This window comes from Oncorhynchus clarkii, chromosome 7, assembly GCF_045791955.1.
Source record: "Oncorhynchus clarkii lewisi isolate Uvic-CL-2024 chromosome 7, UVic_Ocla_1.0, whole genome shotgun sequence".
NCBI classification, from domain to species: Eukaryota; Metazoa; Chordata; class Actinopteri; order Salmoniformes; family Salmonidae; genus Oncorhynchus; species Oncorhynchus clarkii.
This window is the reverse complement of record NC_092153.1, coordinates 76,584,847-76,601,453: the sequence shown is the minus strand read 5'-3', so window position 1 is coordinate 76,601,453 and position 16,607 is coordinate 76,584,847. Positions and strand designations below refer to the sequence as shown.

The window sequence follows — 16,607 nt, the reverse complement described above, 5'->3', positions numbered from 1 at the left end:
GGTTCAAAGCCTTCGTCGCACGGACACGCCTTCGTAGCTTTTACGCGTGCGCTAAATACATTTTTGTACCTCCCGTGCAATAGATGGCGGTAAAGAGTTCGCTTTGGTTTCTTGAAAAACACCCTGGCTCTTTAAAACAACAGTGTGGTTAGAAAAGAGGATAATGGTTTATTTTCAATGCTAGAATATTCTGTAAAAAAAAAATACTCGGAAGTAATTTGCCAGCGCGCATTTAAATCAGCATTTGGGTCATTTTAGCCTATTGAAATAAAACGAATCAGACTATTACGTAAGCCCAATTTGAGCATTGCACACTTCTGTAACAACCTCGTCAAAAATAGTTGTCTTGGTCGCCGTCTCAAGCTTTTACCGTCCTCGTGGATCAATCACACTCCATCCAGCCAGATACCAAAAGGGCTGTTGCCAAATGGGTGCCCATCGAGGTGAGGGACGGAGGGACTGGCTTCAACAAGATGCTGTTGAACAGCCGCCCATACAAACTATGGTGAGCTCTGAGCATGCATTAAAATTGCCAAATGATTACCGTTACTAAGTGTGATTCCTACACAGTTAACGTTACATAACTATGTTACGAGAAACAATGTGAACAACAATGTGACATTTCGTAGATTGACCGCTCGAGCTCATTCCGATCGTGCCTGGAAGTGATTCGATGAGGTGGATCGATAGCGATTGTCGTTTTAACTATCAGCTAGTCGACAAGTTCAGCAAGTTACAGTTGTCATTAAAATGTATATCTAACTAACATTTCAAATGTCACTGAACATAGGGGAATGTGGAAAAGTAGTTGTCAACACACCCTAATTCATGTGATGGGAATGGGATGATGACTCAGGTGACATTCAATGACTCTGTGCATCCTTTGGCCTCTTCTTCCAGAATCCATGGAACATCATGATAAAGCACAGACAGGTCTACCGCCGGGGCAGACGCTCACAGATGACCATGAGGTAAGTTGATTGACTGTTAAAGGGATAGTACACCAACAAAAACACATTTGAGTATTGTTAGTCTGCTTTTAAAGACATTCTCCTAAACTTTGGCAATTACTTTATTTTATTTAAACCTCCCGCTTTGAGCTGGATGTGTCAATGTGTAGTTCATACATGCATCATCTATGAGCAGAATTACTGTCTTACCTTAATTAGCCATGAAAACCCAAGTTTTAAAAGCAACTGTTTTTCTAGAAGATGTACTGCAGTATTTTTTCCCCCACATCAATTTCAACCAATGAGCAATCAGCCCCTCGCCATATGAGTGACAACTAGCAAGACGCACATGATGCACTAACAGCAGAGCGAGAGAGCGCAATGAAGTGGTGAACATAATGTGACAGTACGCAATTTTCGGGGAGCACAAGCTCTACTTTTAGAACTAATACTACTGGCTAATAAGTAAACAAAGTACAGGAGAATCTCTTTGTTACAAAACCAAATATTGTGTATGTGTAATATTGTCAAGTTAAGATAGAGCAGAAACTGTGATGACGATGTTGAGTGACTTTCCAGACCGATTTTACAAAAGGTGTGCTATAGCTGGTAGTGTCATTGTGCATCTAGCTACACAGACCCTGTTATATCCATGGACCTCTTGCGAACAGTTCTACAGCCCAGCTTCAATGAGGACATTATGGGAGTCTTCAGAAAATACATGAAGGTGAGTCTGCTGTATATACATACATTTTTTTGGGGGGGGGGTGCTTATAAACTCAGCAAAAAAAGAAACGTCCTCACTGTCAACTGTGTTTATTTTCAGCAAACTTAACATGTTTAAATATTTATGAACATAACAAGATTCAAAAACTGAAAATCAAAAGTAACAGTCAGTATCTGGTGTGGCCACCAGCTGCATTAAGTACTGCAGTGCATCTCCTCCTCATGGACTGCACTAGATTTGCCAGTTATTGCTGTGAGATGTTACCACCAAGGCACCTGCAAGTTCCCAAACATTTCTGAGGGGGAAATGCCCCCCCTTCAACCTACTCGTTCAAGGGTTTTTCTTTATCTTTACTGCATTGTAGAGTAATAGTGAAGACATCAAAACGATGAAATAACACACATGGAATCATGTAGTAACCAAAAAAATGTGTTAAACAAATCAAAATAGATTTAGTAGCCACCCTTTTGCCTTGATGACAGCTTTGCACACGCTTGGTATTCTTTCAACCAGCTTCATGAGGAATGCTTTTCCAACATTCTTGACTGAGTTTCTGCTTTTCCTTCACTCTGTGGTCCAACTCATCCCAAACCATCTCAATTAGGTTGAGGTCGGGTGATTGTGGAGGCCAGGTCATCTGATGCAGCACTCCATCACTCTCCTTGGTCAAATAGCCCTTACACAGCCTGGAGGTGTTGTCTTTTGGGTCATTGTCCTGTTGATAAACAAATGATAGTCCCACTAAGCGCAAATCAGATGGGATGGCGTATCGCTGCAGAATGCTGTGGTAGACATGCTGGTTAAGTGTGCCTTGAATTCTAAATAAATCACTGACCGTGTCACCGGCAAAGCACCATCACACCTCCTCCTCCATGCTTCACGGTGGGAACAACACATGCGGAGGTCATCCTTTCCCCTCCTCTGCGTCTCACAAAGACACAGCGGTTGGAACAAAAAATCAACCATTTGGACTCATCAGACCAAAGGACAGATTTCCACCGGTCTAATGTCCATTGCTCATGTTTCTGGACCCAAGCAAGCCTCTTCTTCCTATTGGTGTCTTTTAGTATTGTTTTCTATGCAGCAGAGGTAACTCTGGGTCTTCCTTTCCTGTGGCGGTCCTCATGAGAGCCAGTTTCATCATAGTGCTTGATGGTTTTTGTGACTGTGCTTGAAGAAACATTCAAAGTTCTTGACATTTTCCGGATTGACTGACCTTCATGTCTTAAAGTAATAATGGACTGTTGTTTCTCTTTGCTTATTTGAGCTGTTCTTGCCATAATATGGACTTAGCCCTATTTGGTAAAATACCATCTTCCATATAACACCCAGAGGTGGGACAAGTCATTGTTTTACAAGTCACAAGTAAGTCTCAAGTCTTTACCACTCAAGTCCCAAGTCAAACAGGCAAGTCCGAGTCAAATCTCAAGTCCTAAACTTTGAGTTTTGAGTCCTAAACAAGTCATAATGTGCTCTTCACCAAATGTAATACCATTTCATATTTTTAACAAGTAATAGTCAGCATATTACATTTACGCAAATCATGAATGCTTTTAAAAATATCAATGCATGTATTACTTAGCAAATAAACTTTATATTTCCATGGAAATACATGGGTAGCCATGAAAGACCCCCCCCCCCCCCCCCCCCCCCCCCAATAGTGATTGACTATCGAGGATCGCTATGGGGTGCAATCTGGCGATGTAGGCTTGTACACAATCGCCCATCCTTAACACACACACACACTCTCTTTGTGTGGTTACGGTAGGCTAATATGTGTCAATGGTTCTAGGAACAGCAGTAACATCAGGCAGGATTTAGGCTACCAACTGCCTAGCCAGGTTTAGCTCAATCTTGGGGGCAATGATCATGTTCCCGCACTGACTGACTGTGTGGAGGCTCATTGATTTAACGTTACGTTAGCCTACATGATACACTAGTAAAGTAATAAAATAAATAGCTGTTGGCTATATTAGCCACGACTTACCGTTCTTTGTGCAGCTTCAAATGTCGAACAAAGTTGGAAATTGTTGTGCCTCCGTCTGTAATTTTCTTCCCGTGTGTTTTGCAAGTTGCAATCCATTTTTTTGTTGATACAGCGTCTTTATATCCGAAAATAATCATTTAGTATCTTTCCAAGGCCTCCATCTGAATTCACTGCCGATGTTCCTCTGCACTGCCACATGCAACTTTTTCTCAGCTGGCACAATTTGATTGGCTGCTGTCCGATTCAAACTGTAATCTGTTAAATTAAGAGTTAATGCGCTGCACACTTTTTTTCATTAGCATAATTTTTTACATTTGGGCTTGGGGAGGGTTTCAAGTCAGGTCGAGTCATGAGGCTCAAGTACAAGTCAAGTCACGAGTCATTGGTGTTAAAGTCAAAGTCGAGTTGTAATTCATCATATTTGTGACTCGAGTCCACACCTCTGATACCACCCTTATCTTGTCACAACACAACTGATTGGCTCAAACGCATTAAGAAGGAAAGAAATAACGCAAATGAACTTTTAACAAGGCACACCTGTTAATTGAAATGCATTCCAGGTGACTACCTCATGAAACTGGTTGAGAGAATGCCAAGCGTGTGCAAAGCTGTCATCATGGCAAAGGGTGCCTATTTTGAACAATCTCAAATAAAAAATGTATGTTGATTTGTTTAACACTTTTTTTGGTTACTACACGTTTCCATATGTGTTATTTCATAGTTTTGATGTAGAAAATAGTAAACATAAAGAAAAACCCTTGAATGAATAGGTGTGTCCAAACGTTTGATTGGTACTGTACATACATATATACATACGTACAGTCAGGTCCATAATTATTGGCACCCTTGATCAAGATGAGGAAAAGACTGTATAACATAAATAATGCAAATACTGAGATATATGTGCTCCAAAAAATATGGAAAATATATTATTTTATACTAACAAGGAATATATTTTGTTTGGAAACGTAATAAACACATCTAAAAAAGATAGGAGTCAAAATTATTGACACCCCTGTTTACAATACTCTAGCACTCTCCTCAGCCACCTGTTAGAGGTAACCAGGTTTTGGATCTAAAATGTCCTGGTAACGTTAATGATGCTGTTGTGACCTTAACAAAAGCCCAGTGGAAGTAAAAATAGCCCCATAACGTACAAGACCCACCACCATATTTTACCGTAAGTATGAGGTACTTTTCTGCGTATGCTTCCAAACCCAAACTCATAGCACCGATTCCAGTCCAAGCACCAATGCCTTTTATCAAACTCCAGGCAGTGCTATGGTCAAATTACATGAAAATAGAGCTCTCCGCAGTCCATAAGTATAGACGAAGGAGATCAAGAATGTGGAAAGATTCTGTATGGAGGAATGGCCAATAATCCCTTCCAATGTGCTCTCTAATCTCATAAAACAAAAAATCCTCCGTGTTGTTACCCTCAAACGGGTAAGGTGCTGCAGTACTGAAAACAGGGGTGCCAATCTTTTTTTCTTTCTTTGCGACAGTTTTTTGAGAAAGCAGCCAGCAACGTGAAGGAGAACTTCGAAGAGGACATCCAGACCGAGCAGCTGATCCGAGAAGCCTGCAGAAACTGCTTGGAAAATGTAAGATGCCAACTAAATGTGTTTCAAGAAGTGTCAGTGTTTAGGTTATGTGGTTAATGCACAGAGACATCTATGAGTAATGTTCCTGTTCATGGTCAGGCCAAACAGCTCTTCTCAGACGGGGAGAAATCGGCAGTGGCAAGATCCGGCCCTGAGCCTCCAGTCAAGGTAAAGGAAGATTTTTTTGGGGGAGTGAAAATCACAATGGCTCTTTCTCAATCCATCTTTCATCAATTCCTCACATTCCTCTTTCTTTACCTCAAAGTGCATTGGCGGGGAGGTTAGGAACCTTGGCCCTTTTCCTCCAATACGGTTGAGAAGGAGGCGAGGAGGTAGGATGTGAGATGTATTGCAGAAACACTCATCTAGAATGAGTCCGAGTTTCATAACTTAAACGTAGTTGTCATCATAAGTGAAGTTACAGATTTTAAGTGAACATGACACTGATTTACGCTTCCAAAAAGGGATGTTGTGGCGCAACGGTCTAAGGCATTGCATCTCATCTCAGCCCAGGCTGTATCACAACCTGCCGTGATTGGGAGTCCCATAGGGCGGCGCACAATTGGCCCAGTGTCGTCCGGGTTTTGGCCGTCTTTGTACAAAATAATTTGTTCTTAACTGACTTGCCTAGTTAAAAAAAGGTCAAATAAAAAAAGTGAGGATGCCGGCTGGAAGTATGAATGAGTGATTTCCTCATCGCATTAGTCTTATTGCCTCCACATCTTGAATGAAGTTTTTGGAGGGAAAATAAGGATATAATGCTATCGCTGTCTCTTCCACTTCAGCGACAATATCTCTTTTCTTGCAGCGGGTGAAGCTGGAGGATGAGCCCAGTCAAAGATCCAGCCCTGTTCCAAAGAAGGTAAACTCGTCTGCCCTTGTAGAATAAACCTTCATCAAAAAAAAAAAAAAAACCCTGAACGCAGAATAACTGACAATATGGCAATGTCTTTCTCCCAGCGGAAAGGGCGCATGACAGCTCCTGTCGGGTCCACTTTCAAGCCTACTATGTATAGTAATGTGTGAGTATGCACTCCTGTTCGACAACACGTCTTTTTACCTTGCTGTCAGTGAGCAGTTGTTTTCATTGTCAAAACCTACATGTAAAATCACTGCTGCATGAATGCTCAAACTCTAATTCACATGCAAGTGATGCTACTTAAGTCTAGTTCAATAAAGGTGAAATACAACTTTGTCATCGCATATTTCTTCAATGGAGATCTAGATTAACGTGAATATTCAAACTTGTATGATGTAAAATGCTGTGATCCATATGCATGTTCTGTAGGCCTAAGCCCAAGACATCGGAGTCCGTAAAGCGTGAGGGACCTAAGGTAAGAGTTGATATGTTATTGCTTCTATTAATTAGTTATATGGTAATGGCTGAATGCAATAGTCATTTATCAATTATACCATATACTTATAACAACAAGTTTCCCTCATGCAATCTAGCATTTTAAAGATCACAAACTGTCCTTTTTGGGTGAATAGTAATTTGACTTTTATTTTTTATTTTTTTTACATTATTTTCCTTGGATTTGAGTATGATACATTTTCCCTATAAAATACAATGTTTTCACATTCTACAGTGGGACCCTTCCAGACTGAATGAAGGGAGCACATTTGTTCTTGGGTCCAGAGCAAATAAGTAAGTGGAAATTGGAAGTTGAGTATTAACAATGTTTCATTGACTCACACGCAAAAAAAAAAAGAGAATTAAATTGAGTTACATGGGAGCGTGGTCCACCAACTGTTTTGGTCTTCGTTGTTTTTATCTTATGTTTCTAATGAAACCTGAAATCCCTGCTTAATTGTAGGGCTTTAGGAATGGGTGGCACCAGAGGAAGGATTTACATCAAACATGCTGACCTCTTCAAGGTAACTCTCTCAATTCAATTTAAGAGCTTTATTGGAATGGGAAACATATGTTAACATTGCCAAAGCAAGTGAAGTAGATAATAAACAAAAGTGAAATAAACAAAAATTAACAGTAAACATTACACCCACAAAAGTTTCAAAATAAAAAAGACTTTGCAGATATCATGTTATGTGCAAATAGTTCAAGTACAAAAGGGAAAATAAATAAACATAAATATGGGTTCTAGTTTGCTCAGTTTTATTGTTATTTCTTTCCAATATGTCAAGTGATTTTATTTTTGTTTTCTCATGTTTTGGTTGGGTTTAATTGTGTTGCTCGCTCGCGCTCTCTCTCGCTTTCTCTCGCTTTCTCTCGCTTTCTCTCTCTTGCTCTCTCTTGCTCTCTCGCTTTCTCTCTCTCGCTTTCTCTCTCTCTCTCTCTCGCTTTCTCTCGCTCGCTCTCGCTCGCTCTTGCTCTCTCTCGCTTTCTCTCTCTTGCTCTCTCTCGCTCTCTCTCTCTTTCTCTCTCTTGCTCTCTCCGTCAGGTGATAATAAATGCAGGATGTACATGTGGTTGTATATCAAACGGTTGTAAAATAAATGAATTTGCTCTGCATCATCTAGAAGGTTTAATAAGCACTAAATGCAGAATCCAAATCGATATACACTATATATGCAAAAGTATGTGGACACCCCATCAAATTACTGGACTCGGCTATTTCAGCTACACCTGTTGCCATGTAATCTCCACAGATAAACATTGGCAGTAGAAGGGCCTTACTGAAGAGCTCAGTGACTTTCAACGTGGCACCGTCATAGGATGCTACCTTTCCGACTCTGGATCAGTGGAAACGCGTTGTCTGGAGTTTTCAATCACGCTTCACCATCTGTCAGTCCGACAGACAAATCTGGGTTTGGCAGATGCCAGGAGAACGCTACCTGCTTGACTGCATAGTGCCAACTGTAAACTTTGGTGGAAGAGGAATAATGGTCTGGGGATGTTTTTCATGGTTCGGGCTAGGCCCCTTAGTTCCAGTGAAGGGAAATCTTAATGCTACAGCATACAATGACATCCTAGACGATTCTGTGCTTCCAACTTTGTGGCAACTTTCCTGTTTCAGCATGACAATGTCCCCGTGCACAAAGCAAGGTCAATACAGAAATTGTTTGTCGAGATCGGTGTGGACGAACTTGACTGGCTTGCACAGAGCCCTGACCTCAACCCCATCGAACACTTTTGGAATGAATTGGTACGCCGATTGCCAGCCAGGCCTAATCGCCCAACCTCACTAATGCTCTTGTAGTTGAATGGAAGCAAGTCCCCGCAGCAATGTTCCAACATCTAGTGGAAAGCCAAAATAATGGAAACACTTGAGGAAATTAAGGTTCTGGTGGCTCTGATGGTTTAGAAGGCAGGGTAAAACCCCAAGAAATACACAGCCATTCTGTGAGATCAGCTATGGTGAATAATTGATATTCTGATGGGAGTGGTCTCTTCCAGGGGCACGAGTGGTCAAGGAATTGTTTGATGAGCATAAAATAAATCTAAACCATATGCCCTGGCCGTCTGTCACCAGATGTCAACCCAACTGAACACTTTATGGAAGATTCTGGAGCGTTTTCCACTACCTTCAACGAAACACTAAATGATGGAATATCTCGTGGAAGAATGATGTCGCATCCCTCCAATAGAGTTCTAGACACTTGTAGCATCTTTGCCACGGTGCATTGAAGCTGTTCTGGCTCAACACCATATTAAGACACTTCATGTTGGTGTTTCCTTTATTTGGCATTTACCTGTAGGTGGATGAATTGTAAAGTTTTATCTTATGGTTACACAACAACCTGTAGATTTAGAAGTACGCATTGTATTTCAAATTGTATTTCATGTGTACATTGGTAGCTAATAACTGAATTAAAGGAGCACATAGAATTGAATCAAAAAAGTCTAAAGTAAATGTGGAACCGGAGTGGCCATGTGCTGTGACGTTTTTTTCACTGTCTGCTATATTATGCTAACCAACTTGTGAGTGAGACGACCATCCCCTCTGCCCTACCATAAACCATTACAAAGCTTACAGCCAAGTAATAAAGTACTGTGTCTGTGTGTGTTTTCAGTATGCTGCCGATGCCCAGGACAAACACTGGTTGGCAGAGAGACAGCATATGAGAGCTACAGGTGGAAAGATGGTAAGAGCTCTGTTTCCAACTCTAGCCTGGTCGCAGATCTCTAGCCTGGTCGCAGATCTTGCTTTAGCCAAACTCCTCTGTCATGTTAGTTTTCATGCAGAGTTGGCTAAAGCAGAAACCGATCTTTTGTGGGCGACCCGACCAAATTCACATAGAAATGTGAGTTATAGATCCGTCATTCTCATTGAAAGCAAGTCTAAGTGGTCATTTCTATGCTTCCCGTCCTTAAGTTTAGCTTTTGTGTCTTTTTACTTTCAGTTTTGTACACATCAGCTTCATATACAAATATTACAAATATCATCTTCTAGTTTAAATAGATTGCTACAACACCATAAAATTACATGACCATTATGTCACTATATTGTAGTATGCCACATAAAACAAAGGCCACTTGTTTAAAAATGAAGTAATAAGGACAGGGTGTTCAGGGTGTTCACCCATAACATTATTATTTCAATATTAAAAAAAATATATAGAATTTCAATATAGAATTGCATAAAAAAAACAATAGTCCAGACCCTATGTCTCTACCATATATGGTTCACAAGTTAGACTATCTACTCAGATAATTTAGCATGATTAGAGTGAAAGTGGTCACTGGTCAATAGAACCTTGTTAATGCTCCGCGGGCAGAACGGCTCTAACGCAAACTGACTAGCTAGCTAGTGGCTACAGGTTCCTGTGTGACAAAAATTGGGTTTTTCTAAGTGAAGTCTACCTTCTTATTTAATCAACACTGTTAAGTACTAGCATATTAAAGTTATAATTCAAACCCGGGTCTGTAGTGACACCGCAAACACTGCGATGCAGTGCCTTAGACCACTGCGCCACTCGGTCGGGAGGCCTCTAAGGTTATAATATTTAGAGACCAATCTAATGATTAGTCGAATCTGATTCATAATGGCATAGCGCAAAGAACTACGTTTAGACATTAATTTAGTAGCACCCTCTTGACCCTTATTTCACTACATCCTAGAGCAGTGAGTGAATGCCCATCAGCTTAAAATACAATATTTTTGATTATTGAAAAGATTGTAATGTGATACTTTACACTATAAATTGCTTGTTTTATTACAAACTGAAATTAGGCGGAAATTATAGAATTTGAACAACCAGGTAATGGAGGAGAGATTTCTACATATTTGCACCTTTTTAAAAACTAGTATGTTCTGCTAAATCTATGAACTAATGTAAGCTAATCTAACATGATTTAAACATTTTATAATTTTATAGGCCTATCTCCTTATTGAAGAGGATGTCCAGGACCTTTCTCTGAGTAATGATTACAAGTAAGGAAGATGTTTTGTTGGCCCCCATTTTACTCAACAAGTGTCAATTCATCTGTCATTGAATGGAGAATCTTCGATGGATATTAACTTCTTAAACCAGGCATGCCTAGCCTGGTCACCCCAGATAAATTGGCTATAGCCTACAGCTCAAATAGATCTGGGACGACCAGGCTAAAATCAAGCCTAAAGGGGGTTACACTGTTTTCAGGGTGAGATTAAGATTCTGTTGTGTTTTTATTTATTTTTTTAAAGAGATTGCCCTGACCTGAAAATGACGCCAGTTGAGTTGAAGCCTTTCACAGTTCCCGGGTGGATGATTGAGAAGATGCAGAAGGCCATGGAGGTCCAGAGTTCAGGGAAGGAGTAGAGTCCTAGTCTACCTTGGCAAATGGCACCCGATTTCCTAGCCTATATAATACATTACTGCTGACCAGAGCCCTGTTGGCCCTGGACATAGGTAGTGTGCTAAAGGGAATAGGGTGCCATTTTGTGGGCGGCAGGTAGCCTAGCGGTTAAAAGCAATGGGCCAGTAACCAAAAGGTCACTGGTTTGAATCCCTGAGCCGACTAGGTGAGAAATCTGTCAATGTGCCCTTGAGCAAGACACTTAACCCTAATTGCTTCTGTAAGAGTCTGATAAATGACTCAAATGTAAAATGTCAATTTCTGATACAGCTGTAGAAAACCACGGAAATAATGAATATATCAATCGTATCAAATCACGAGAGACTGTACAAGAGTGCCAATGTCTTTTTTGCCCGTGTGTCTTTTGGATCTCATTGTATACCATTACAGATTTATTTTTTATTTTTATAGACATATATATTATAAATATAACTTTTATTTAACTAGCCAAGTCAGTAATTGATCAGTTCTATTTGATGAAGAAATGCCCTCCTTTTTTTTCTTAATTAAAAAACAAAACACTCCTTACAGTACTCTGATGGTTAAAAGGGGCTCTTTGGCAGCCTATGGCCCCTTGGTAATAGAATGGTTCTTGGTGCCTCCCCCCACATTGAATATAAGGAGTAAGATAAAGAGTTACTGTTCTTGTAAAATCAGTCATTTTGTTTTCCCATCTTCAACTGTATTCTCAATGTTATATTGTAATATGTTTCCACAATGTCAGGTGGTTTTATGTCATTGTACTTCATGGCATATAGACCATGATGAACTTTTAGACCATATACTTTTTTTCTAGTGAAGACATGAATCAACCTTATTCGCTTAGAAATAAAGGTTTTGATTTGTCTATGTCTGATTTATTCAGTATGTTTGTCAGAACGTTTATTTTATCTACAGCTGTTCTATTCAAATATCCATTGCATGTCTGTCTACCTTTTTATATGGTTTATTGCGTTAAAATATTGAAGCAAATGTGTGAGATATTTTAATCCACAATAGTGGAGGTAAATATATATTATTGAGACATGTTCACATTTTAAAATTGACAACAAAAATTTGCTTTTTGGTCTCAATTTAAGGTTAGGGGTAGAAACACGGCTAGCGGTGTTAGTATGGTTAGGTTTTAAGAATATACATTGTAGAAATGGGCGCGGTTTAGCCATAATTATGACTGGCCGACCGACTATTGCTCATGCCGCGTTTAAGTGCTCGTTGGACTATGAAACACATAGTCAACTTGCTAACTGGTTATCGTTACACACGTGCTGCTTTCAACGAATCAGCAAGTCGGACATTTCCGAATTCACTAGTTCCGACTAGCATGTGAACGCGAGTTTGTGTTTAGACTCAATGCGACCGTACAACCATAGGCAAATCTGTCTCTTCCGAATGATATTTCACCCAATGACATCGAAGTGTTTTGTAAAGTGCAGTCTTCCGAATGGTTGCTACAGCGTTGCTTTGTTTTAAACCTGAAGTTGCGATTGGTCATATTTGTAAATGGGGTGGTGACACCGATTTGATATAGGCCGTTTAAACGGGTGGGCGGGTACCGACACAGTTTGAAAAACTCAGTAGCAGAAGAATAGAGTCGGTGGATAGAACCGACACACCAGGCAAGTATGGCGACGTTTTATTATTCATTCAGAAGTATATGATAGGCAGTGTTAATCAACAAACTTTAGCTTGGCTAAAAAGTCAGCACTGCAGGATTAATAACGCTAACGAGACGACACTCGGCTAACTGCGTCGTTAACTAAGCTAACATTAGCTTGCTATGCTAACATGATTAGCAAATATACCCATTTGTGTTATTGGCTTGTCGTGTGAATTCGACAGTTTATGTTTAGGTCATAGGATCTCTGTGCTAGCCAATGCAAACCTAACTACTGTTAATTAGCCAAGGCAACTTCAAATCAAATGTTTGCTAGCTAACTACTGTAACTTGTTTAGCTAACGTCATGATGGTTAGTGGCTTGCTAGCACGAAGCCAAATGCCAGATACAACGTGCATTTGAGTGTTTCAAGTAACGTGTACTTTTTTGTTTGTTGCCTTCTATTTTGCTAACTACTTACCGTTCTCTCGAATTGTTATTCCAATAAGTTACAAGTATGGCCTCTCAAAATATGGACCCTGCAGCTTCCTCATCCACAGCCGCTCTGAAAGGCAATGAGACCGGTGGGAGTGCCGCAAAGGGCTCAGTCACTAAAAGGTTTGTGACATTTGTTATCGTCATTTAGCAGACGATCTTACCCAGATAGACTTAGTGCATTCATCTTAAGATGCCTAGGTGGGACAACCATCTGTCAAAGTAGCGATCAGCAAAGTCAGAAGCGGGTTAAGTGCGTGTTTGTTCACGAAAGGCTCTTTGTGTGGAGGTGCAGTGCAATTATTTAGGATAACCCTACATCTTCAAAAGAAAGGGTTTCGGGAAACTGGGCATAGCTTCAAGGGGAAGCTGGTTACACCATCGGGGTGCCAGGACACGATCTTTCAATGGTCTGTCTCAACGGGAGCTGTCCTCCGCTAGTGGTTGTGGGGCAGAAGTGAGAGAACGGAGTACATTTGTCGTTTAACAGATGCTCTTATACAGAGCGACATAGAGGAGCAATTATGGTTAAGTGCCTTTCTTTAACGTCATGTCGACATATTTATTTAACCTAGTTGTCTCCGTAATCAAAACGCAACTTTTGGTGACTGCCCCAACACACTTAAACGCTAGGCTACCGCGAATACTCTAGATTTATTCCCTGCTTACTTTTATACTAAGGCTGGGTCTTAACAAATAGTCCTAGAGAAATTGCCATTTAGCTGTTAAGTGAACCAAACAGTATTGTTCTGTAACAGCCTACATGTTAGCTGATTTTTAAGATGGGTGATTAGTACTACTTACATTGGGATATGGGCTAGTCATTGCACAAAGTTTGGGCACATTTTAAATGTCTTTTTTTTTTAAAAACTCCCTAGACTTCAACAAGAGCTGATGACACTAATGGTAAGTGTTCCTTGTGTAGGGCTATGTCCTAATCACAATTGGAGATGTCAATTGATCTATTTGGAAAGCAGCTATTTTAGATCTGAAGGTTATTTCTTGCACATGTCATATAGATGTCTGGACATAAGGGGATCTCGGCTTTCCCAGAATCTGACAACCTTTTTAAGTGGATCGGAACGATAGACGGCGCTCAGGGTACAGTAAGTAAAGGTTTCTTTATACTCCACCATGAAAAGTGGATCGTTGGCAGGGGCTCTGATTGTAAGACCAGTAATGTAGATGGTGTGTAACCCTGCCAGATGAACATGGGTAAAGGTGTCGGCATGCTTCGGCTAGGCGAACAGACCGCTTGTGCTTGCGTATTCCCTTAAAAGACCGTTGCTTGAAAAGCAATACAAGTGTGAACTTGAGATGCCGTAGCCACCTCCTCAAAATATAATTAACTTAAGATGACTCAATAAATGTCATTAGTTAAAAAATTTTGCTGAGGAGATCTTGGTCACAAAATTTTACATCCAGCTACGGGTGTGTTCGTAAATTCAATCTGAAGTGCCAGAGTGGACGCTCTGGCTGAGGAGTAGTGTTGATCCGAGCGTTCTGACATCAACGGCAGTCAAGCATCCAAGCTAACTGGCTAATGTTGGCTAGCTACTTCCAGACACATGAGAGTGCCTCACTGACTATTTTACTTGCCCTAGCAGAGCTGATTATCCAGAGCTTTGGTGACTGACTGCTGCCGGCAACAATTTAATTACGCTTTGTTGCTGACGTTTACTGACAGTTATTCTGTGCCCTGGCACACCGATGAGAATGCTCTGAATTTGGAGTAGATAGCCAAAGTGAATTTACGAACTAAGATGTTTGGTGTAGGGCCTCCCAAGCGGTACAGTGGTCAAAGGCAGTGCTGGAGGTGTAGCTCCCAGCCACGACCCGGAGACCCATGAGGGACCGCGCAATTGGCCCAGTTTCATCGGGGTTATGGGAGGGTTTGGTCGGCTTGGATGTCCTTGTCCCATCGAGCTGTAGCGACTTCTTGTGGTGGCCGGGCGCATGCACGCTGACTTCGGTCACCAGCTGTACGGCGTTTCCTCCGCCACATTTGTGCATCTGGCTTCCAGTTTAAGCGAGCAGTGTGTCAAGAAGCAATGGTGTTTTTTTTTTTTTTGTCTCGTGTTGAAAGACCACAAGCCATTACCTACTTTTGACCAATCACCGACGAAGGGGCGTGGGCTTTGGCTTGCCTCTGAACAGAAATGTGTGCATGAACAGCCAAACTCTTGCCGGTGACCAAAAGGTCGTCAGAATATATGCATGAACTGTTTCAGGCGTTATACGGATGCCATAACAAGATCTACATGTCTTCCGTCAACATTCAAATGCTCGCCTTGATTAGCTTTTGTGCAGTTTTTTAAACAAAGTATATATTAAAGAATGTCAGCCTTCTTCCTTCTCTTAGGTTTACGAAGGCCTGAGGTACAAGCTGTCGCTGGAATTCCCTAGTGGCTACCCTTACAAAGCCCCACGCGTGAAGTTCATCACGTCGTGTTTCCACCCCAACGTTGACGATCAGGGATTCATCTGTCTGGATATCTTGAAAGACAAATGGTCAGCTCTGTACGATGTGCGTTCCATCCTGCTCTCCATCCAGAGTTTATTAGGAGGTGAGGTGTCTTTTTATTTAGGCGTCTGTTGTCGCCCAACCATTTTCATAAGGGGGTCTGATCAGATTTATCAATACACCGAGATCAAATCAATTTTATTTTTTTAGGTTTTGTGCCACTGTCAAGTTTTGGCTAACCTTGTACCAAAATCTGTCTTGTCCAGAGCCCAACAATGAGAGTCCCTTGAACACTGCTGCTGCTGAGCTTTGGCATAACCAGGAAGGTTAGTAGATGGACAATGTCTGTTACAATAGGATCTCACACATTTTGACCAGGGCCCATAGGTAATTTGTTATGCACATTGTAAATATTAGTGTCATGAATTAAACAGTTTTGTTAAACTTGTATGGTATTGAACAAAGGTCTTTCTTACAGCATTCAAAGCCCATTTGAAGTCTACCTACAAGAACTGACCCAAGATCCTACAATCCTGCCATGTGTTCTATTTTTAAGTGTTTCTTTCTTCTGATATGTAAATACTGGGTATGTCTGTACAATATTTTTATGTTTGTATAAACTTTATGTGAATAAAGTGTAATCGTGGCTTTGTTGGTTATTTTCCAATCAACATTTGACTTTATTTAATTTGCATAACACATTTTCAAGCAATCAATACAGCGTTCATTCTAACATGCTGACCACACCGGCCCTGTTACAAAATAAATGTTCAATCATTTTACCCAAACTGCTTGCGTGTGTCTCTAGCCAGGTGCTAAAAGACAACTTGGTTCTATTTGTGTCGCAAGACCATCTTGTCATTGGTTTTTAGGAGCATTTACCCACGTGGGTGATTGAAAGCTGAATTTAGGTCCACACTCAAGTCCAGTTGATGGTAATGCACCTTAAAGTTGGTTGCCAACTGACATATGAAGGAGATATAATAAGAAACTAGGTTTCCCCTTTTATCTGTGGCTTAATTGTCGGAGTAGAGGGCGCACGATT

The 16,607-nt window shown here is 40.8% G+C and overlaps 2 protein-coding genes across 3 annotated transcripts; both read left to right on the top strand.

The window, feature by feature from the left end:
• Positions 1-114: 114 nt before the first annotated feature.
• LOC139413859 (deoxynucleotidyltransferase terminal-interacting protein 1) lies at positions 115-11,870 on the top strand. The gene is made up of 13 exons (XM_071161678.1): positions 115-505; positions 901-971; positions 1,581-1,677; positions 5,170-5,268; positions 5,368-5,436; positions 6,077-6,130; positions 6,229-6,290; positions 6,557-6,602; positions 6,858-6,916; positions 7,086-7,146; positions 9,244-9,315; positions 10,549-10,604; positions 10,857-11,870. Exons 1-13 carry the CDS (start codon positions 428-430, stop codon positions 10,969-10,971), a joined length of 939 nt encoding a protein of 312 aa, XP_071017779.1. The 5' UTR covers positions 115-427; the 3' UTR covers positions 10,972-11,870.
• Positions 11,871-12,308: 438 nt separating this feature from the next.
• LOC139413860 (ubiquitin-conjugating enzyme E2C) lies at positions 12,309-16,209 on the top strand. Of its 2 annotated transcripts, none has more exons than XM_071161679.1 (7): positions 12,309-12,624; positions 13,113-13,221; positions 13,977-14,004; positions 14,118-14,204; positions 15,461-15,665; positions 15,829-15,888; positions 16,041-16,209. In XM_071161679.1, exons 2-7 carry the CDS (start codon positions 13,121-13,123, stop codon positions 16,076-16,078), a joined length of 519 nt encoding a protein of 172 aa, XP_071017780.1. In that variant the 5' UTR covers positions 12,309-12,624; positions 13,113-13,120; the 3' UTR covers positions 16,079-16,209. The 2 variants fall into 2 exon arrangements, with proteins under 2 accessions (XP_071017780.1, XP_071017781.1); XM_071161680.1 differs by having other exon boundaries at positions 12,568-12,628.
• The last annotated feature ends 398 nt before the right edge of the window (positions 16,210-16,607 follow it).